This window comes from Hydra vulgaris, chromosome 04 (assembly GCF_038396675.1).
Source record: "Hydra vulgaris chromosome 04, alternate assembly HydraT2T_AEP".
Lineage (NCBI taxonomy): Eukaryota > Metazoa > Cnidaria > Hydrozoa > Anthoathecata > Hydridae > Hydra > Hydra vulgaris.
In genome coordinates, this window is record NC_088923.1 from 29,225,574 (window position 1) to 29,246,202 (window position 20,629).

Genomic DNA, 20,629 nt, shown 5'->3' on the forward strand with positions numbered 1-20,629 from the left:
ATATATATATATATATATATATATATATATATATATATATACAAATTATTTTAAATGTTTATTTTAAAAGTTAGCAAAGATACATTTCAAGGTATGTCATTAAGATGATTTCATATTATACTTTATGTTTTTATATATTTTTTACATTTTTTTAGTTCTGTTTTTTTTTTTTTTTTTTTTTGAATTTTAATTTTATTTTTGGTTTTTTTACTGTTGAATGGTTTAGTAAATTTTCAAGATTTGAAACTTACTTGATTAATCATAAGTTAACAGATGAAAAGAAACTGTGTTTCTCCTCATCTGTTAACTTATGATTAATCAAAAAAATTGTGTTTCCTGGTAATATTACAAAACCAGTTTTTAAAGTTAATTGCATTAATGCTATTTTGTGCTGTAGGTTGGCACAGCTCAAACGTCAATCCCATCATTACCAGTAACAACAGCAACAGGTAAGTAATAGATTTGTAATGTTTATATATGATATTTTAACTACATTTATATTTATATATTTGGACCACCAGGACCACCAGGTATGCCAGGACTACAAGGACCAAATGGACCCCCAGCACCACCACCACCACCTTGCTTTTTTTAACTTTAGATTTATCTTATGATGATTTTTTAGCATACAATAGAACAAATGAAGGGCCCAAAATGGCGACAAAGACTGGCCCTTCTTTTTTGTAGAAATGTCCCCTTTAGTAGGCAAAATAGGCACTATAATAACTATTTTTGCAGTTGATTGATATACTTATTCTATGTAGATAAATGTTTTTTAATATACATTTTAATTTTTTGTTTTGTTATTTTGTATATATTTTAATTGTAAATAATATAAACAAGTAGATAAAGTCGATTTGGAACAGACTTACTATGATTTGTATTGTATAAATCCAGATAGTGATATGTCACATACCATCATTCAACTTCAGGTTTATCTAATCAGATAATCAGATTATATATTTTGTAGAATGTGGAAAACAGACAGCTTTAGACCGTGCAGCACAGCGTGATCTAACTGCATGGTTTAAGTTGAATGCTGAAAATCAACAAACATGACACTATTTATGTGGAAACTCCCTACCACTTTATTTTTGATACTAAACATTGTAAGTGGAAAGTTAGAAAAAGAGGTAGCAATGTAGAAAAAGATGTACCAATAGTAAGGATGTATATGTTCAACACAGGGTTGCAAAAAAAACATTTTTTTTGAAATAACTAAAAACCATTTTTTTGAAAAAATCAAAAACCATGGTTGTTTTTTTTAAAAAAAAACACAAAAAAGACATGGTTTTTTTAGTTTAAACACCTTTTTTTTTTAGAAAAAAAAAAAAACCATGTTTAGTCAACTTTTTCAATTAAAAAAAAGCATTAGTGATTCTACTTGAGTAAATTGGTTTTAATATTTTCAACAAATGTTTCAGTTAATGTCACTTTTCTACCAATCATGGGAATTCTCTACTTTATATATATATATATATATATATATATATATATATATATATATATATATATATATATATATATATATATATATATATATATATATATAAATATATACATTCTCTACTTTTTTCAAACATTGTGAAAATGCTGAGTTATTGACATATTTTTCAAACATTGTGAAAATGATGAGTTATTGACATATTTTTCAAATATTATGAAAATGATGAGTTATTGACATATTTTTCAAACATTGTGAAAATGATGAGTTAAGTAAATCACATTCAAAATTCCAGCGTGTTTCATAGTTTTGTTTCTCCACTTTCTCTATAATTTGCTCCAGCTAGATGATTATTTCATATATATTTTATTTCATATTTATTATTATCTGTGTAACATGCTTGCTCGCATTTTTAATGTTAATGTTAAAGAGCAGCACACCCATAAGTTATTATTATATCTCCTTCAGATGACAATACTTGTCACATTGATTCCATATTAGCTGCATTATTACTGCTTTTTACAATGCATCCAAATTTATGTGTTACAGATTCTATTGCTTCTCTTGCCAATTGAGTAAGATATTCACCAGTATGGGTATCACCAGAAATACTAATTGTTTCTACTAAAATGTTAATATTATCTGCAATTACAGTGACACAAATTATTGGTTCGTTATGCACATTACTCCATCCATAGTCATTGCTACAATTTTCCCATATAATACTTTTTTTTTTTTGATTTCTGTGTGAACCCTATTAAATATTGCTCCTCCAATTTAAGTTCTATGAGGTAGAGTGTAACCAGAATACAGCATATTGATAAATTTTTTTAAACTCTAAATGTTCAACTGTTCTAAATCTAGAGTTTGTACTGTATATGAATCTACCAAGATGCAGATCAAACAAATCTTTCACTTAGTCGCTTGTTTGTGTAAAAAACTTATCTACTTTCAAACATTTACCAACTGAAGTTGATGTGGACTGAGACCTTTTCATTTTATTTTTTTTGTGATGTTGATGATAAATTACCTGAAAATGAACATGCAGTATATTAAATTTAAATTAATATAGGGATATATTAATATAGGGATATATTAATATAGGGATATATTAATATAGGGATATATTAGAGTAGCTTGGAGTAATAAAAATATATATACTTTTAAATTATCAACCTAAAAGTTCAAATTTTAAGAAAAGTAAATAAATTATAATCGGATACAGTAATTTAATTAATTACTTTCCAAAGGTTGTTGATCTTCTAATAACTCAATAACTTCAAAGGGTTGTGATTGTTTGCATTTCTCTAGATGTTCATGCATCCTTTGAACTTGACCTTCTATTTCTTTTTCTATTTCTATTTTCTTATGCATACATTAAACTGCTCTACAGCCCTTTCTTTCTGGAACAGTAACTTGTGTATATTTTAACCAAATCAAATCACACAGCAGTATAAGTGCCCAAAAAAATTTATTTTTTACTATTTTTCTTTTTTATTATTAGGGAAAAAAAGTTTCAGTTTCAAATGCTGTAATAAATAATTTTCTGTTTATTTTAGATAGGTCATTTTTCCTCGTTTAATACTCGTTTAATAAAGAACAAAGTCTCTCCCTTCCCCCTATATATGATGGGAAACATTAATTTTATGATGGAGGATTACATTCATGATTCAACCCCAGGTATACTTTCTGAGCAGGCAGCATTGTGTCAAATTGAATCTATAATGAATCAGAATGATAAAAATTTGGCTGATTATAATCGCCTACGTTAGATCAGTTTTTAGATTACATTCTAGAAAATAAAGAGGAAGGTGTTTAGGCTTTCATTGATGAAGCAAATCAAGTTACACCATTATTAAAAGATGATCAGCGCCAAGTTGCTGAGCAATCCTTGCTACTTTAAGTGAGCAACCTAATAATGAAAATAAACACTCCAGATTGACTTTTATGAATGGACCTTCAGGTTGGGGTAAAATATTTACATACAATTATTTATTAGCTGAAACCTGCAGTAGAAATATTATAAATAAAAAGTAGAAATATTACATTACATAGGCTATTTTCCGAAATTGGCACTTCCTGTGCCAATTTCGGAAAATAGCCTATGTAATGTAAATATAAAAATAAATTCTATACATAGCCAATTCCTGTAGCAAATTAGTCTGCATTTACTTGATGAAGCATTTATGATAACCAAACATACTTTAAATCCCATGACAAGTTACTACAATATGTTTGCAATAACAAGTTTCCTTTTGGTGGAAAAGTTATTCTTATGGGTGGGGACTTTAAACAAATACTACCAGTTGCAAAAAGAAATCAACCAGCTGATATTGTCATATAAAAAAGGTAACCAGCTGATATTGTCGTATAAAATGCTCTCAACAATAATAATCTCTAGCAATATGTTCAGCAATTGTTATTAACATAAAATATGAGAGTTCCGGCTGAAGAAGAGGAATTTTCTTAATGGCTTTTAAAACTTAGTAGTGGAACATTACATGTACCAGGTTCTTTTTGTGGGTGCTTGAAATACCTGAGCAGTACTTGTTTGGTGAAATCGAATCTGTAATAGAAAAGATTTTTGGTGTTGAGGAAGAAGATGCAAAACGTGCTATTTTGACACCCACTAATGTTAATTCATTAACAATAAATGAAGAAGCCTTAGATCATTTACCAAATGATGTTAAAATCTATTTAAGTGCTGAAACTATTGAAACAGATGATTGTAATAAATTCAATTATTTTTCAGTTTAGTTTTTAAATAGTTTGACTCCATCGGGTACTCAAATTTACCTTTTACACTCAAATGTTGTCAACTTCCTGTTAGATTAGCATACCATAATTAAAATCAGATAGATAGCAATGACCATAATTAAAAATCAATTTCAAACTTTTGATAAAGTTGATGTCTCAAAAAAGCTTGCTTCTCACATATTTAACTCTTTATGTTTAAGAACAAAATTGTTTAGTAGCTTACTTTTTAAAGCTGATTCATTACAAAGTCATTTAATAAATGCTACACAAACAATGTTGTATTTACAAATGTACATAATTTGTAAACAGATTAAGTTTAACTTTTGAATTTGAAGAATTTGTAAATAGTTTTACTATTATACATATTTATTTAAAAAATTTAACAAATTTTGTTACTGAAAACTTGTAGTTTTGATGGAAACCCAGTTGTTAAATATTTTTTAAAAGTGGATTTTTAAAGTTAATGATTTTTTTTTACAAGGTATGTAATTTAACGTTACACAATGGTTATATTTGTTATATGTTATATATTAGATGTTTGGTTATGTTATTGAAATGTCAAATGTTTGATTTAAACTGTTTAATGTTTGTTGTATATTTTGTACTTTATTTATAAATGATTATTGTTTTACACCGTAAGGTTAGGGTTAGGTATTTAAAAATTTTTTAAATGAAGCCAATTTTGTTACAGGAAACCCAGTTGTTGTTACTGGAAATCATTTGTAACTTCATTATATGCGAATGTTATCTATAAAAAAACAAAAGTCAAACATCTTATGCTATGTGCTATTAGTGTGAGTTATCATTGTGTTGTTAATGTTGTGATGTTTTGTGTTGATAGACAACTTGGCTTACCTTCTTATTGGTGTCTATTGTTAAAAAAGATTATTAGTTAGTTTCATTACTGCAACTGAAAGCTTCTAGTAATTCACTAAATGGCAAGGCATTCTATTCTATAAATATAGTTTGTTTACATCTCAATTTGATTTTTTATCTAAGGTGTTGCTAATAAGTTTGCAATTTAAACAGATTTTATAGTTTGCTTTAGAGACTGGAATTACCGAAAAACGGTTCCTTCGGTAAATTTCGGTTCCTAATTTTATAAGGAACCGATAACTTTGGTTCTTTTCAATTCCTTATTTTAGGCAAGATTCGAAATTTCGGTAAATTTCGATTCCGATTCTGATAAAGAACCGATAACTTCGGTTCTTTTCGATTCCTAATTTTAAGCAATAATCGAAATTACCGTAAATTTTGGTTCCAATTTCGGTTCTTAGCGGGAAATATCGCAAAAAATCGAAAATGCTACAAAGAATCGAAATTGTTTCTAAGAATTGAAAAACTTGAATTTTTTTAATTTTTATTTTCAAAAATACAGTTGAAATACAGTTAAAAAATACAGTTATTCTAAATCACTATCAGTGAGATCAGTGACACTGTCCTTGCGACTACTACTAGCACTGCTATAAGCTACGCTAGTAGAACTATCACTAGCTTCAGTATTAAATAAATCTTTAGATGCATCATATATAGGGTTTTTTTTCATTGGTGATTTTTTCATTGGTGATTCAAGTACAAGTTTCCTTTTTTTAGCTCTTTGTAGTAGACTTTGAGACTGTGATTCATTTGGTTTCAAAAAACTTTTCATTTTTGTCTGTTTGGTTGATTGGGTTTGTGTAGATGGAGATGGTTGAGGTTGAGTCTGAGAAGGTGATGGTAGAGGTTGAGTCTGTGAAGTTGATGGTAGAGGTTGATCTTGAGAGGTGGATGGTAGAGGTTGATCTTGACAGGTGGATGGTAGAGGTTGAGACTGATAGCCTGGTTCACCAGGGCATTTTTTGTCCCAGGACCTTATTTTTGATTTGACTAGTGGAAAGTTTTCTTTTATGAACATTATTTTTTGAAGGGTCTCTGGCTTCATATTGTGTCTTTTATCACTAATAATATTTCCTCCGAAATGAAAATAGCCTTTCTGAAGAGCATGAAGTCACTGGTGGACACAAGTACTTCCTTGCCATAGCAGCTAGTAATGGCAGTTTCTTTTGATTGACCTTCCACCATTCCAAAACCTTCACATCTTTAGCTGGCTTTTGCATAGACAAGTACCTCTTAAATTCCATCTAAAAAAAAAATTTGAATTTGAATTTACCGCAAAGAATCGAAAAAATATTTACAAATATCGGAAATATTTATAAGAATCGAAATTATTATTAATAAAAATGAATATCTACCTTTAGAGGAGGCTCTGATGGTCCTGCCAAAGTTGGTGCATCATTTCCATCATTTTCCATGGCCATTCTCTCAAAATCATCCATATCTTCATCTAAGTTTGGCTGCGCAGAAGGTAATGAAGCCTCATAAGCCTCATTGTATTCTCTGGTAGTTGGATGATTGTCTACCAGTTGGTCTATTATTCCATCTAAATGATCTTTGTTGCCCTTGATTAATGTGATAAAATAACCTCTATAAAATGGATCAAACACACTTGCAAGATTAAATTCATTAACTTCAGTGCCTTTATCTGGAATCCTAGTTTCCAAGTATTCTATAAACCTGGTCATTGCATCTTTAGCAATTCTTGAACCTGGAAAAGAAAAAAATATATAAATAATCAAAATTGCATAATTTGTTGATAATTATTCGAAAGAATTGAAAGAATCGAAAGAATCGAAATTTGATGATAATTATCGAAATTATTAGTAAGAATCGAAAGAATCACAAAAAAATATTTTTTACCTGAAGTATTTTGTGTAACTGTCCTATGGCACATAGTAATCAATGAAAAGAGGTGTTGCTGGATCTTGTGAACTGTAGGTGTTTTATCTGAGGACTAAATCTCTGAGTATTCTTGACATTTTGCCAAGAAAGGATGAAGTTCTGCAATTACTTGAAAATCTTCATCACTTGGTATAAGTATTGTCAAGTTTGCATTCAGGCTGTTATCTCTGACAGACTTCAAACCTTGCTCATTTCTTAACACTGACTTGAACAGCATTGCATTTGAATTCCATCTTGTTTGCACTGGTTGGATTAGCTTGATTGGATTACACCCTGGAGATTCACATTCTTGTTTGATTTCATACCAATCCTTAGTGCTTTGATGTGTCCTTTGAGCAAGTCTCTTGCACTTATCAACAATTACCTTAACCTCACCATTTTCTAATGTGTCTTTCAAACAATTGTTCAACATGTGATCAACACACACCAATTGCTTGTTAGCTGCACCATCAGTCACACATGTTCTTTCTAGGTCAGGCCTTGCCAAGACTTCATATTTTGAAATCATAGTGTCTAATCCTTTGGCAAGTAAAGGACCTGTTTTCCTATTTAAATGAGCCTGGCAGTACTTTTTCAACTTAAAATCACTGTTGATGTTATGGAGTGTGAGAGATTCAAAAGGATCACCATTTTTTGCAGTCCAACCATCTGATGTAAAAGCTACACTTTCACATTCTGGTACTACTTCCTCAAGTTGATTGGTTATTGCCTTCTTAACATTATGATGAATCATGTCAAGCTTTGTTGTAGCAAGTGTTTTTGGTGTTTTTATGATTGCTTTTGGTGCCAAATAGTTCAAGAGCAACTTAATTCCTGGAGTTTCCACAATATTGAAAGGAAGATTTGACATGATGCAGGCCAGAGTGAGAACTGTATCAAAATCAAGCTGACAGCTGCTTTGTGAATCCCATTTAGTTATCTGAAATAATAAAAAAAAATGTAAAATATCGAAAGGAATCGAAATTATCGAAATTACCGCAAGGAATCGAAATTACGTTAAACAAGACCTGACAACCTAATATATATGGGTAAGTTGTTGCAGTTTCTAGAGACAGTGCTAATCACTCTATCTATTAAAACAAAGAAGTTTAAAGTTAAAAGCCTTTAAAGTTTTGAAACGTTTGAAAAACACGTGTTTACTAAATCTACATGCACGTGTTAGGTGACAGGTCAAATCAAAAACTTTAAACCTCAATAACTTTGTTAATATTGAGTTTAGAGCAAAAAGGACATTAATTTGGAGTCATTAAATTGTTGTCTAGTGTGGAAATTTAACTTTTTATTAATTTACAGAGTTATTAAACTTTAAAGTATATTATAAATTTGGAAAAGGGCTCAAAAGTTTCTAATTGAATATAAAAATAGATTTCTAACATTAGTTTCATCAAAATCAAGCCCGAATTGGTAAATTGAGAAAAAAAAATTTTTCTGCATGGCCCAAACGGCGGCCAAAAGATCCGAGTTTTTTTTGAAGAAATATTTTTTCTCAATTTACCAATTTGGGCTTGATTTTGATTCAAATATTTACAAATAAAAACGGTAAAATGTTATAAAAACGATTATTTAAGCTACTAAAAAATTACAATATTTTTCTCACCTTAACATACTCATCCAGAGTTACTTGATGTTTTTCATGACCACCTTGCTGACTGGATGGTGGAGACTTTTTACTAAGATTATCCACCCTTTTTTTACTAGTGGTTGTGGCTGGAAAGAAACCTCTCAAACTTGAAGATCTATCAAGCTCCTTTTCAACTTCCTCCCTGTCAGCAGCCAGTTGCACTACCTTGTCATTCTTTGCCTTAAGATAAGCTTTGGCTTGAATGGGATGCTGAGATCTGTATAAAAAAAGATTTAAATTAAATAATTATAGGGATAGGAATCGAAATTACCGAAATAATTGAAAATATTGAAAAGAATCGAAAAAATTGAAATAACTCCTATAGATGGCGCTATATTAAATTAAATGGAACAAACAGTGTTACTGTTAGCTGTTACTGTATAATAAATAATAATCAGTGCTTATGTTTATTTAATTATTCAGAACTATTGTTATTTTTTTATTTTTTTATAAAGTAAATCTTTACTTAATATTAACTTAAATTGCAAAAATTCTGAAAATATTAAAAAGAATCGAAATTACCGAAAAAATTGAAAAAACATTACTTACCCTAAATGTTTACTCATTCCTGATGTACTTCCATGGCAGCAAGTTAACACTGCTTGACATTGATTACAACTTGATTTATAAGTTTTCTTTTTGGTGACAGAATTCACTGTCACTTCTGGTAGTTTGGTAAAGTAATTCCAAATTGCATTATTAACTTGAGACATTGTTGTAAATTGTAATGTTGTTGTTGTCTGTAAGAGTTGTTTGTGAAACAACAAATTGTAACTGATTAGATTTTCACAAAACCCCACTATTTATACTGGTAAAGGGGAATCCCTTAGGGGAGGGAAATTAAATTTGAATGAATTTGAATTTAATTTCGCACGCCATTATTAAAACGTATTTGTAATAAAAACGATTCTTTACAATAAAAACGATTTTTTAATTAATCCCTTAGGGGAGGTAAATTAAATTTGAATGAATTTGAATTTAATTTCGCACGCCATTATTAAAACGTATTTGTAATAAAAACGATTCTTTACAATAAAAACGATTTTTTAATTAATCCCTTAGGGGAGGTAAATTAAATTTGAATGAATTTGAATTTAATTTCGCACGCCATTATTAAAACGTATTTGTAATAAAAACGATTCTTTACAATAAAAACGATTTTTTAATTAATAATTGAAATTTACCATTTTTATTACAAAGAATCGAAATTACCGAAATAATTGAAAATATTAAAAAGAATCAAAAATATTGATTATAACGGAAGCATATTATTAAAAAAAAGGTGAGTAATTAATTTACGGTTCTTTTCGATTCCTATTCTGATAAGGAACCGATAACTTCGGTTCTTTGTGATTCCTTTTTTTATAAGGAACCGATAACTTCGGTTCTTTTCGATTCCTATTCTGATAAAGAACCGAAACCTTCGATTCCTTTCGATTCCCCGAAAAATACCGAAGAACCGTTTTTCGGGAACTTCAGTCCTTAGTTTGCTTTTCAACAGCTCCTGCAAAAATGATGTCATAATAAAGTTTATTATCTGTTTTCTATGTAGTTGTTTTGATTAAATATATATTTTTTATTTTATTATTATGGATCACATAATTATTTTATTGATAAATGGTGATAATGGTGGTCGCTATTGGTAATAATTATTGTTTCTATTTTTCTATTTTTATTTAAGTAACTGACTTAACCAATTTAACAATACCAACATTGACTGCTGCATTAAAAACAGCAACTGCAGTATCACAACTAAAAACAATTGATTTCTAGTTAATATATGTGATGTCTTTCTTTTCTTTTTACATTTACATAGTAGAATTTAATTACTTTTTTTAGATTAATTGGATGAAGTTTCTGTTCAACATAGACATACAAGTAAAAACAATTGAAAACTGTTATGTTTTGTTAATTTGTGAATAAAAGTGTAAACAAAAATATCTTTTGTTTTACAAAGCTTTTAGACGTTTTTTTTGAGACCACAACCAGTAATTTTGGGTCAAAATAGCTAGTTTATAATAAGAGATCTGTTGCTCATTATAACTTAAATTTTATTATTTTAGTTAATTCAAATAGAGATGTCATCAGTTAATTATTTGTCTTTTTTTTTACCTATTATATTGGTGACTTTAAATTTTATTGAAGTCTTCATTTACATTTTTAGTTAAGTTTAATCATAATTCTAATGATTCTCAATAACGAACTTTAAGAGCTAAGTTCCTTATCTTCTAAGATCCTTATCTTCTAAAGATCTTAGAAGATAAGGATCTAATGACAAGGAACCTGTTTTTATGCTTGCTTTTTTTCCCAACTCGATAAGCTCATTTAATGGTGACATCTTAAACCAAATTTAGATTTAACAAATTCTTGTATTTTTGTTTTATTTTTTTCCAGGATTCATTTTCACTTTCTTCTATACTAATTATAATGCCAACTTATTTAATGCCAAGATTATTTCTATGACTCAAATCTTCAAGTTCGAATAGTTTGTCTATAATACAGATATCCTTTTCAAAATTTTGTTACTAACATTTTCAAGGCAACATGAACTTTCTGCTTATTTCAGGATTCTATTAAGATGCTTTTATATTTATCATTTATAAAATCAACAGCTTTAATACAATGACTTAATTTTTTAAACTTTCTTGCACAATGCATAACTTGTTTTCTTTTTGTCTTTCAATTTTGTCTTGAAAAAACCTAGTAACATTGTTCTTGTTCATTTATAGAAGTTTTTTAACTTGTGCCATAATAATATTTTAGGACATGTTAAGACTTTTTACAAAAGTATTATATTTACAGCAGTGATGTACGACTCGCAAGTTTTTTTGTTATTTAGCGAACTTTAGCGAACTTTAGCAAAGGGATTCTGGGATGTCTAGTACAGCCAGACTTATAAACAATAATATTTATGTTAAGACATTTTGACAGATTTGTAAAGAATAATGCTTTTGTAAGTTATTTTAAACAATAACGCTTCAATAAAATATAACAGCAATACTTGTTTACTTAAAAATCAAATGGTTTATTTAAAAAACAATGAAATATATATGTATAAAAATACCTTTTTACGGCATTTTTATTGTTTGTATTTTTGTCATATTTTGAATCATAAAAACAACATTCAATGTTACTTTTATTGTTCGAAATATAAAAAAAAATACAAACATTAAAAATGCCATTAAGGGCTATTTTTAATGTTTGTATTTTTGAGGAGTGTTGCTACATTGACTGAGGGTTTGGCATATTTAATTAATTTAACAAAAATATGGTAATAATTTGTTACATAAATATGGTAAGATAGATAATATATATTTATATATATAATCATAATTAAAAATGATAAAGAAAAAACTTTTATTATGGAACTTTAAGTTTCATGCCTAACGGCAATCATCAGCCATATATTACAAAATTAGAAATTTAAATTACAATTAGAATTATGGTGGCGTGAGTTCTAATGACTCCATGGAAACAAAATTTTAATGTTTATGTAAATTTAGTATAACATGACGTAAATGTTCGTCAATCTTCGGTATCAAAAGAGGAGATAAGGAACTTATTTTTGTGCCTGCACTTCGAGATTATTTTGCTTCATGTATTTAGTAGGTTTTCTCCTTTATACATCAAAATTTGGAACTTCTCGTTCAAACAAAGGTTACAAACTCTTGATGTTGGGTTGTATGGTTTGCATTTTTTAACAATCCTCCATCTGACAAAAGGTGTAAAGTTATTTTCTTTTAATTTCCATACTTCTTTTGATAGCTCTGTATCATTCTTGTAACTAACTGCATTAAAAGATTTTAAGTGGTTTGCATACCAAACTTTAAAAGGTGTTTCGCTAATTCCAAAATACACTTTTTCTTTATATTCAGGATTATTTGAATAGATGTTGGCCTGATAAACAATGTTGTTGGAAAGGCAATGGTTGTTCATGGGACATTTGGTTTGTCAATGCAGTTGCATTTCATTTCATTAGTTTTTGCCTCCTTATGTAAAATGCTTTTGTTGTGAGAGTTAATAATGGATTTTATGTTTGGCATGCAGGAATAACTTATTTTGATTGTGTTTCTATTAAATATTTTCTGAAGTCTGTGGTTTACTGGAAAGTGGAGGTCGATGCGGTTAAAAGAACATTTACCTATTTTTGTAACAACATTTATATTTAAATTAAATGTAATTTGAAAATAGTTAACTATCTTGATTTAATGCTAAACCTTAACGATGGTTCTTTTCAGTCATATCACAAACCAGATAATATACTGAATTATATACATGTAAGTTCTAACCATCCACCAAGTGTAATTAAAAGTATTCCTAAGACTATTGAATTAAGATTATCAGCAGCAAGCAAGTGGAATGTCACAAAAAAGTATTTGTGATAAATATCGCGTGAAAAAATGGACCGTATCAAGACTATGTTCCAAATATCGTTCAACGGGGAAGTTAACAGCAGATAACAAAGGTGGAAGATTGCGTTCCACCACTTCTAGAGAGGATTCTATAATTGTCAGATCCGTCAAGAAGGATCCCTGGATATCATCAGTCGATACAAAAGCAATTAGAGCTGCCTGTATCGGACCGAACAATCAGACAACGTGCTGTTAAAGCTGGATTGTTTTCTCGACGCCCTGCAAAGAAACCGCTGATTTCACTAAAAAACCAGAAAAAAAGACTCCTGTTTGCTACATCTTATATTGACTGGAATGTGCAGAAATGGCGAACTGTCCTGTTCAGTGATGAATCGAAGTTCAACATCATTGGGAGCGATGGCATTTGCTGTGTACGTCCAACGGCCGGAAAAAGCCTCAATTTACGTTACTGCTATAAGACCATGAAGCATGGTGGAGGCAATGTAATGGTCTGGGGGTGTTTTTCTGCTATTGGTCTAGGTCCAATACATCGAAACGATGGAATAATGGATCGTTTCATGTATAAAAATAGCCTGAAAGATGTTATGTTACCTCATGCTGAATGGAATATGCCAATTAAATGGGTTTTTCAGCAAGACAACGATCCGAAACACACTGCAAAAGTAGTCAAGCAGTGGTTTCAAGACAACCACCTATCGGTGATGGATTGGCTGCCTCAATCTCCGGATCTCAACCCTATCGAGAACCTGTGGGAGAGCGTCAACCGCAGATTTAATCGTAAAGGTGTTCGTAAAAAGGATCAACTGTTTGAATAAATCCAAAAGGCCTGGGCAGCGATTCCACATAGTTTTATTGATCACCTGATCAAATCTATGCCTCGAAGATGCAAGGCTGTGATCGACAACAAAGGATTCGCCACGAAATATTGATAGCGAAATACAGCTTGGTCAACATTTTGTCGAGTTGGACTTGTTTTGTCCAGAAGGAAATCAACTTTTTTTTAATACTTTTGATTAATTTATTAATTTTCGTGTACAAATAATGAACTTTGTGATGAATAAAACTTGGAAAACTTTGTCTCTAAACAGTTACATAGTTATTTCTCTAAATTGAAAAAATGCAGCACTTTTATATAAAGAAACTAAATTAGCATTATTTGGTTGCATTCGTTTTGTCTGATACTGTATATATATAAATTAGTAAAAACACTTATCTAAATTTTTTTAACAAGTTGTTTCGCTATCAGTAGGCTCATCAGGAAGATGGCCTTATTCTTTAAGAACATGGAGCACTCTTTTTGTAGAATACACTAACATAATTTATATATATAAATATATATATATATATTTATATATATATACATATATATATATATACTCCTCTTTCTCTCTCTCTCTCTCTCTCCCTCTCCCTCTCCCTCTCCCTCTCCCTCTCTCTCTCTCTCTCTCTCTCTCTTTCTCTCTCTCTCTCTCTGTCTCTCTCTCTCTCTCTCTCTATATATATATATATATATATATATATATATATATATATATATATATATATATATATATATATATATATATATATATATATATATATACATATATACATATATATATATATATATATACATATATATATATATATATATATATATATATATATATATATATATATATATATATATATATATATATATATATATATATATATATATATATATATATATATATATATATATATATATATATATATATATATACAGTCATGGACAAAATTAAGTAACATTGTTGATAAAATCGAAACTCAAGCAATAAAAACAAAATGATTTACGTCAGGATCTACATAACTGCAATAATTTTATGTTTTTTTTGTTAAACTTGATTCCAAAGAGAAAAAAAATATTTATAACTCTTTTAAATCATTGCAAAAGTAATTCTATTAAATGAAATTTGCTATCTTACAATTTTTCTGTACAAAATAAATGTGACAATAGTAAGTAACATGTACGTTTTTATTATGAAATATAATGTTTTGTCAATAACTATTTATTGAAAATGATTATCATGAAAAATATTTTGTTAAAGTTATTAAAGATAAGCATTTCAAACTATACTTTTTGGAATTTTTTTCACGAAAAAGTAAAACTAATAATAATAATAATGTTTTATCATCAAAAGTATTCATCGGACATCAGATCTCGGGTCTTTTGTGATCAAAAAAGGGCCTTACCTACAAGCAATGTGCCAAAAAAATGACAAATATCAGTAAGTGGTGTTAAAAAGATGTGTATAAAATATGAAACAAATGGTTCTCTTGAAAATCAGAAAAGACTTGGTTGCCCCCCTAAGACTTGATGCAAGAATTGATATGCTAATTGCACGGATAGCAAAAAAAAACTCAACAATAACTTAAGGACAGATTGTTGAAAATCTTAAATTAAATGTATCCATTCGAACTGTACAGTGAAGACTAAATTCAAGTGGTTTAATAAACCGTCTTCAAAAAAGTAAATCCCTCATTAGTGGTATAAACAAAAAAAAAATGTTAAGCATTTGCAAAACTGAATATTAAAAAGGGTGAGGCATTTTGGAACTCAGTGTTATGGTCTGATAAGAGTAAATTTTAAATAATTGGCTTTATAAAATGACAAAGAGTTTGCCGCAGACCTTGTGATGCACTCTTAGATAGAAATCTTAAAAAAACGGAAGTGGCTCACTTATGGTTTGGGGATGCTTCGCTTCAAATGGTGTGGAAAGGCTGGTGAACGTTGAAGGTATAATGATAGGACAGTTGTGTGTTGATTTGCTTTCAAAAAATTTATGTCAATCTGCTAAAGAATTGAATATAGATCGCAAATACTTTTTTTAAAAAGACAACGACCCCAAACACACCAGCTAATTGGCACTACATTTCCTCAAAAAAAGTAAAGTTAACATATTTAAATGACCACCACAAAGCCCGGACCTTAACCACATTGAAAATTTATGAGCAATTTGAAAATCTAAAATACCTCTTTCGAAACGAACAAATATCAAAGAATTTTATAAGGTTCTAAGTGAAACTTGGAATTTAATTGGTGCAGACGTCATGTCAAAGCTTGTAAAAAGAAAGCCAATACGTTTAGAAGCAGTCTTAAAAGCAAAAGGTGGCGCAACAAAGTACTAAAATAAAAATCAGACATGATATTCTTGCATTTGTAATAATAGTTATTGACAAAATATTATACTTCATAACAAAGACGTAGATGTTTCTTGCTTTTGTCACATTTATTTTGGAAAGAAAAATTGTACAATAGCTAATTTCATTTAATTAAGTTACTTTTGCAATGATTTAAGCTTGGGATGAAGAAAATTGTTAAGTGTGTTATATCACGCTTGTAAAATTATAATATAATGTCATCAAGCGCAATTTTGTGCGCTTGGGGTCAGGGCTGCGGGTGCGATCTTGAAACTTAAAAATTGCGGAAGACTGTATTTATAAAAAGCTTTCTATTAGTTATAAGACTTTCATTCATCAATGTTTGAAGTAGTATCTACAACAGCGCAACTATGCTACTTCAACAGTGTAGTTTTTTTATATGTATTTAAAACGCTGTTAACTTAATATTTACGATTAAAGGTTTTTATATTTCTTGATATTTTTTTAATAATTAGTTTTTTTTAATTAATAATTATTAAATATATTAATTAATAATTATTGTACATATTTTTTTATAATTTCTTATTTAAATAACGCTTTTTTATCGTCAAAAAATTAGTATATTATAACACAAGAATAATTTGAAATTCTTCTTCAAAATTATTAGTTGTAAGTTAAATAACAGATTTTTTCCTTAACTGTTGTCAGCAGTATATATTATATAAGTTATAACTGCGTCATTAAAAAAAAAATTCTATAGAAAAAACGAACGCTGTACATTGCTCAAAAAAAGATTATTTTACTTAATTAAGTTTTTTTATGTTAAGTTTTTAATTTTTTTCTCTTTCATTTAGATTTTTTTTAAAGTGACCATTCTTTTTAACTTTATCTTAGCTTAGTTTTTTTAGTGCATTTTTGAAATAATTCAACATTTAACATTAACATAAACCTAATCATCAAGCAAATGTGTAAATGATGTGTCGAATATTATTAACAATAAATCAAATAAACTTTACTTGTCATTTTTACAAAATTAAAAATATTCAGAAGCTTTAACTTTTTTATAGTTATTTCCTAATTTTCTATTCCCGTTTCATTTGCACATTTTTATATTCACATTGTGTTTCCACACGCACTTGGTTAAAATAGTTAACATTCCATTATTGAAACTAGCTGTAACGACTTTAAACTGTTCATTCATTATGTTAGTGCAAAACGGAAAAACGCTGACAAAACAGCAAAACAGAAATGTGCAAAAAGTGAGTGACGTAATGCTTATATTTTATATAAGTACTTCGTATAAGGATATAAGGAAGACAGAGTTTTACTGTTAAATCAACAGGTTTTATCATTACCTAAAAAATTTAATTACAAACACTTTATAAAAAAACCATATAAAAGCTTATTATTTTTTCTGTCCCAAACTTTTGAACAAGCTTGATTTTATACTCTCATTATAAGCTGAGCAAGTGTGTTGTTTATTGCGCCTAGAAGGTTTAAAAATACCATTTACTGGCGTGTTTCACGAGCGCGGCACGATCCCACCCGCTTCATCGCAAGCCCTATATATAGATATATATATAAATATATATATGTTTATATATGCGCAAAATATGGCAGACAATGATCAATATTCTATACTATATTTAAACAATTTAAAGTAAATGAAACGAAAAATAAATTAAAACTGATTGAATCATGCTATAACAAAGTAAAAATTGTAATTTTTTATTAATATTTTGTTGTTTGTTTACAACTTGGCTGTACTACACATCCCAGAAGGTTTTGCAAATTACAAGAATTTAATGCAAATTTCGCCCAGTCGCACCCCACTGATTTACAGCAAAGAAAAATTTTTCCTTTCATCACAGTATTCAAACACAAATGTAATACAATATATGTATATATGTGTATATATGTATGTATATATGTATATTTATATATAAATATATATACATATATATATATATATATATATATATATATATATATATATATATATATATATATATATATATATATATATATATATATATATACATATATATCAGGGACAAACCCAGACCTATTTTAGTACCACTGGAGCGGTATGGGCTCCCAGAAAAATTTTTTAATTTTTCTTTTGCCTTTTTATTAAAAATAGAAAAAAAATATTTAAGTTTTAAATGCAGTAAATAATTTTTAATTTATTCTAGCTACCTCATTTATTTTTCAGGTCAATAAAATAAATTAAAAAGAAAATGCTTTTTTACGTAATATTGCAACTGTCCTTCGATTACTAACAAAATGTTAATTTTAAAAAAATGAATGTAGTTACGAAACCTAATTTTTAAAATAAAATTTTATAACAATAGAATGTATAAATAATTTGCTTTTTTGAAAGGTAGAACAATTTTAAAATATCCATTCAGAGTTAACTTTTGTTTTTGGCAATTAAGAGTAAACTGCTTTTGATAATAAACAAAATAAAAAATTTTATTCTTGAAAACTATCGCGCAAAACTAATTTTTGAATGAATAAACTTTTGATCTTTAGCTTGCTATTTTGTAATGAAAACAAAAAAACAAAACGACATATTTTCCAGAAAGTTTTGTTTCTTTTCCATATTCTTTTGACTTTTAAAACATACCCCCTCCCCAAACTACTCAAAAACATACCTCCTCCCCTAACTTTGCTAAATAAAAAGCAGTATCTCCAAATAAACTCTGGATTCTTCATTCTATATATGTGAAAAACTCTGGGTTCTTCACTATATATATATATACATATACATATATATATATATATATATATATATATATATATATATATATATATATATATATATATATATATATATATATAAATATATATATATATATATACATATATATATAATAGTATATATTACTTATAGCAGAATTTTTGGTAGCCTTTTTATCAACAGATGCTTACAAAATTTGTTAAAAACCTTATGCTGTTAAAAATATGAATATTTAACATATTACGTAATAAACAATTTTTAACTTTATGAACCCCTTTTGTTCAATACAAATGTTTACAAATTCTAAACAGACTTTTTAGTAAACAAATTCTAAAACTATTATTTTCAAGCTATTTAAAGCCTTTTTTCATTATATTTCATAAGGCTTTCATTTTTTAGGGTTGCCTTGAGACCCCCTGAATATTTACCGACTCCCTTTTTTAAATACAGGTCAACCATATTTTTAAAAACATTTTGTTTGATATTAATAGAGATATGTTAAATGTTCAAGGGTGTTAAGACAACCCTCAAAAATAAAAAAAAGCAATATGAAAGAATAATAATATGGAAATTGTAAACTATACCTGAATCATAAAACCAAGTTCACAATCATCTTCACATAAACATTTTACACAATCATCTACAGATGGTAACTCTCCTTCAGATTCACTTTCAGTTTCACTACTTTCATAAAGATTCAATTTCTAACCACAAAAAAAATATAGTTAAAGTTGCATGTGTATATATATATATATATATATATATATATATATATATATATATATATATATATATATATTATATATATATATATAATATATATGTGAATATGTATATATATATATATACACATGCATATATATATATATATATATATGTATATATATGTGAATATGTATACATATATATGTATATATATATATATATATATATATATATATATATACACATACATATATATATATATATACAAATATATATATATATATATATACACATATATATATGTCAGAAATATTTGATACACATTGTTGTTTTGTTGTTCAACAGGTCTGGTCTATGGTACATACATACATACATACATACATACATACACACATACATACATACATACATACATACATACATACATACATACATACATACATACATACATACATACATACATACATACATACATACATACATACATACATACATACATACGTACTTACATACATACATACGTACCTACATACATACATACATACATACATACATACATACATACATACATACATACATACATACATACGTACCTACATACATACATACATACATACATACATACATACATACATACATACATACATACATACATACATACATACATACATACATACATACATACATACATACATACATACATACATACATACATACATACATATGGAAATGGAAAGAGAAATAAAAACTAAACTAAAAAAAAAAAACAATAATTTAACTAATGATAAAATGAATAAAAATTAAACCAGAAAAAATAAAACCATAAAATTAATCTGTTTTTATTTTAATTTAAAAGCATTTCACTACAAAGAAATCAGAAAAAATAAAAGTTTCGCTATATTAACATGGCAATATAGGGAAAATTTTTAGCTTTAAACTACTAATTGAAATGCTTCTAAATTAAATTAATTAAGTTTAAACTATTAATTGAGACGCTTATAAATTAAAAAATATACTCATTTTGTGCTTTTATTTTCTCTAGTTTATCCTTTATTTATTTTGGCATTCGTTAAGTTCATTTCTCT

At 27.9% G+C, this 20,629-nt stretch overlaps 2 protein-coding genes across 3 annotated transcripts in view; both read right to left on the reverse strand.

Moving 5' to 3' along the window:
• Positions 1-20,629, reverse strand: part of LOC101240546 (uncharacterized) — a 121,682-nt gene that overhangs the window by 45,512 nt on the left and 55,541 nt on the right. For both annotated transcript variants that reach the window (XM_065796003.1, XM_065796002.1), the window contains exon 10: positions 19,424-19,543. In XM_065796003.1, the coding sequence (XP_065652075.1) occupies positions 19,424-19,543 (120 nt within the window). The remainder of the gene's footprint in view (positions 1-19,423; positions 19,544-20,629) is intronic.
• LOC136079734 (uncharacterized) lies at positions 5,644-9,763 on the reverse strand. The gene is made up of 5 exons (XM_065796001.1): positions 9,150-9,763; positions 8,577-8,817; positions 6,938-7,898; positions 6,433-6,785; positions 5,644-6,321 (listed from the first exon to the last, which is right to left on the reverse strand). The coding sequence occupies exons 1-3, from the start codon at positions 9,311-9,313 to the stop codon at positions 7,032-7,034; spliced, it is 1,272 nt and encodes a 423-aa protein (XP_065652073.1). The 5' UTR covers positions 9,314-9,763; the 3' UTR covers positions 5,644-6,321; positions 6,433-6,785; positions 6,938-7,031.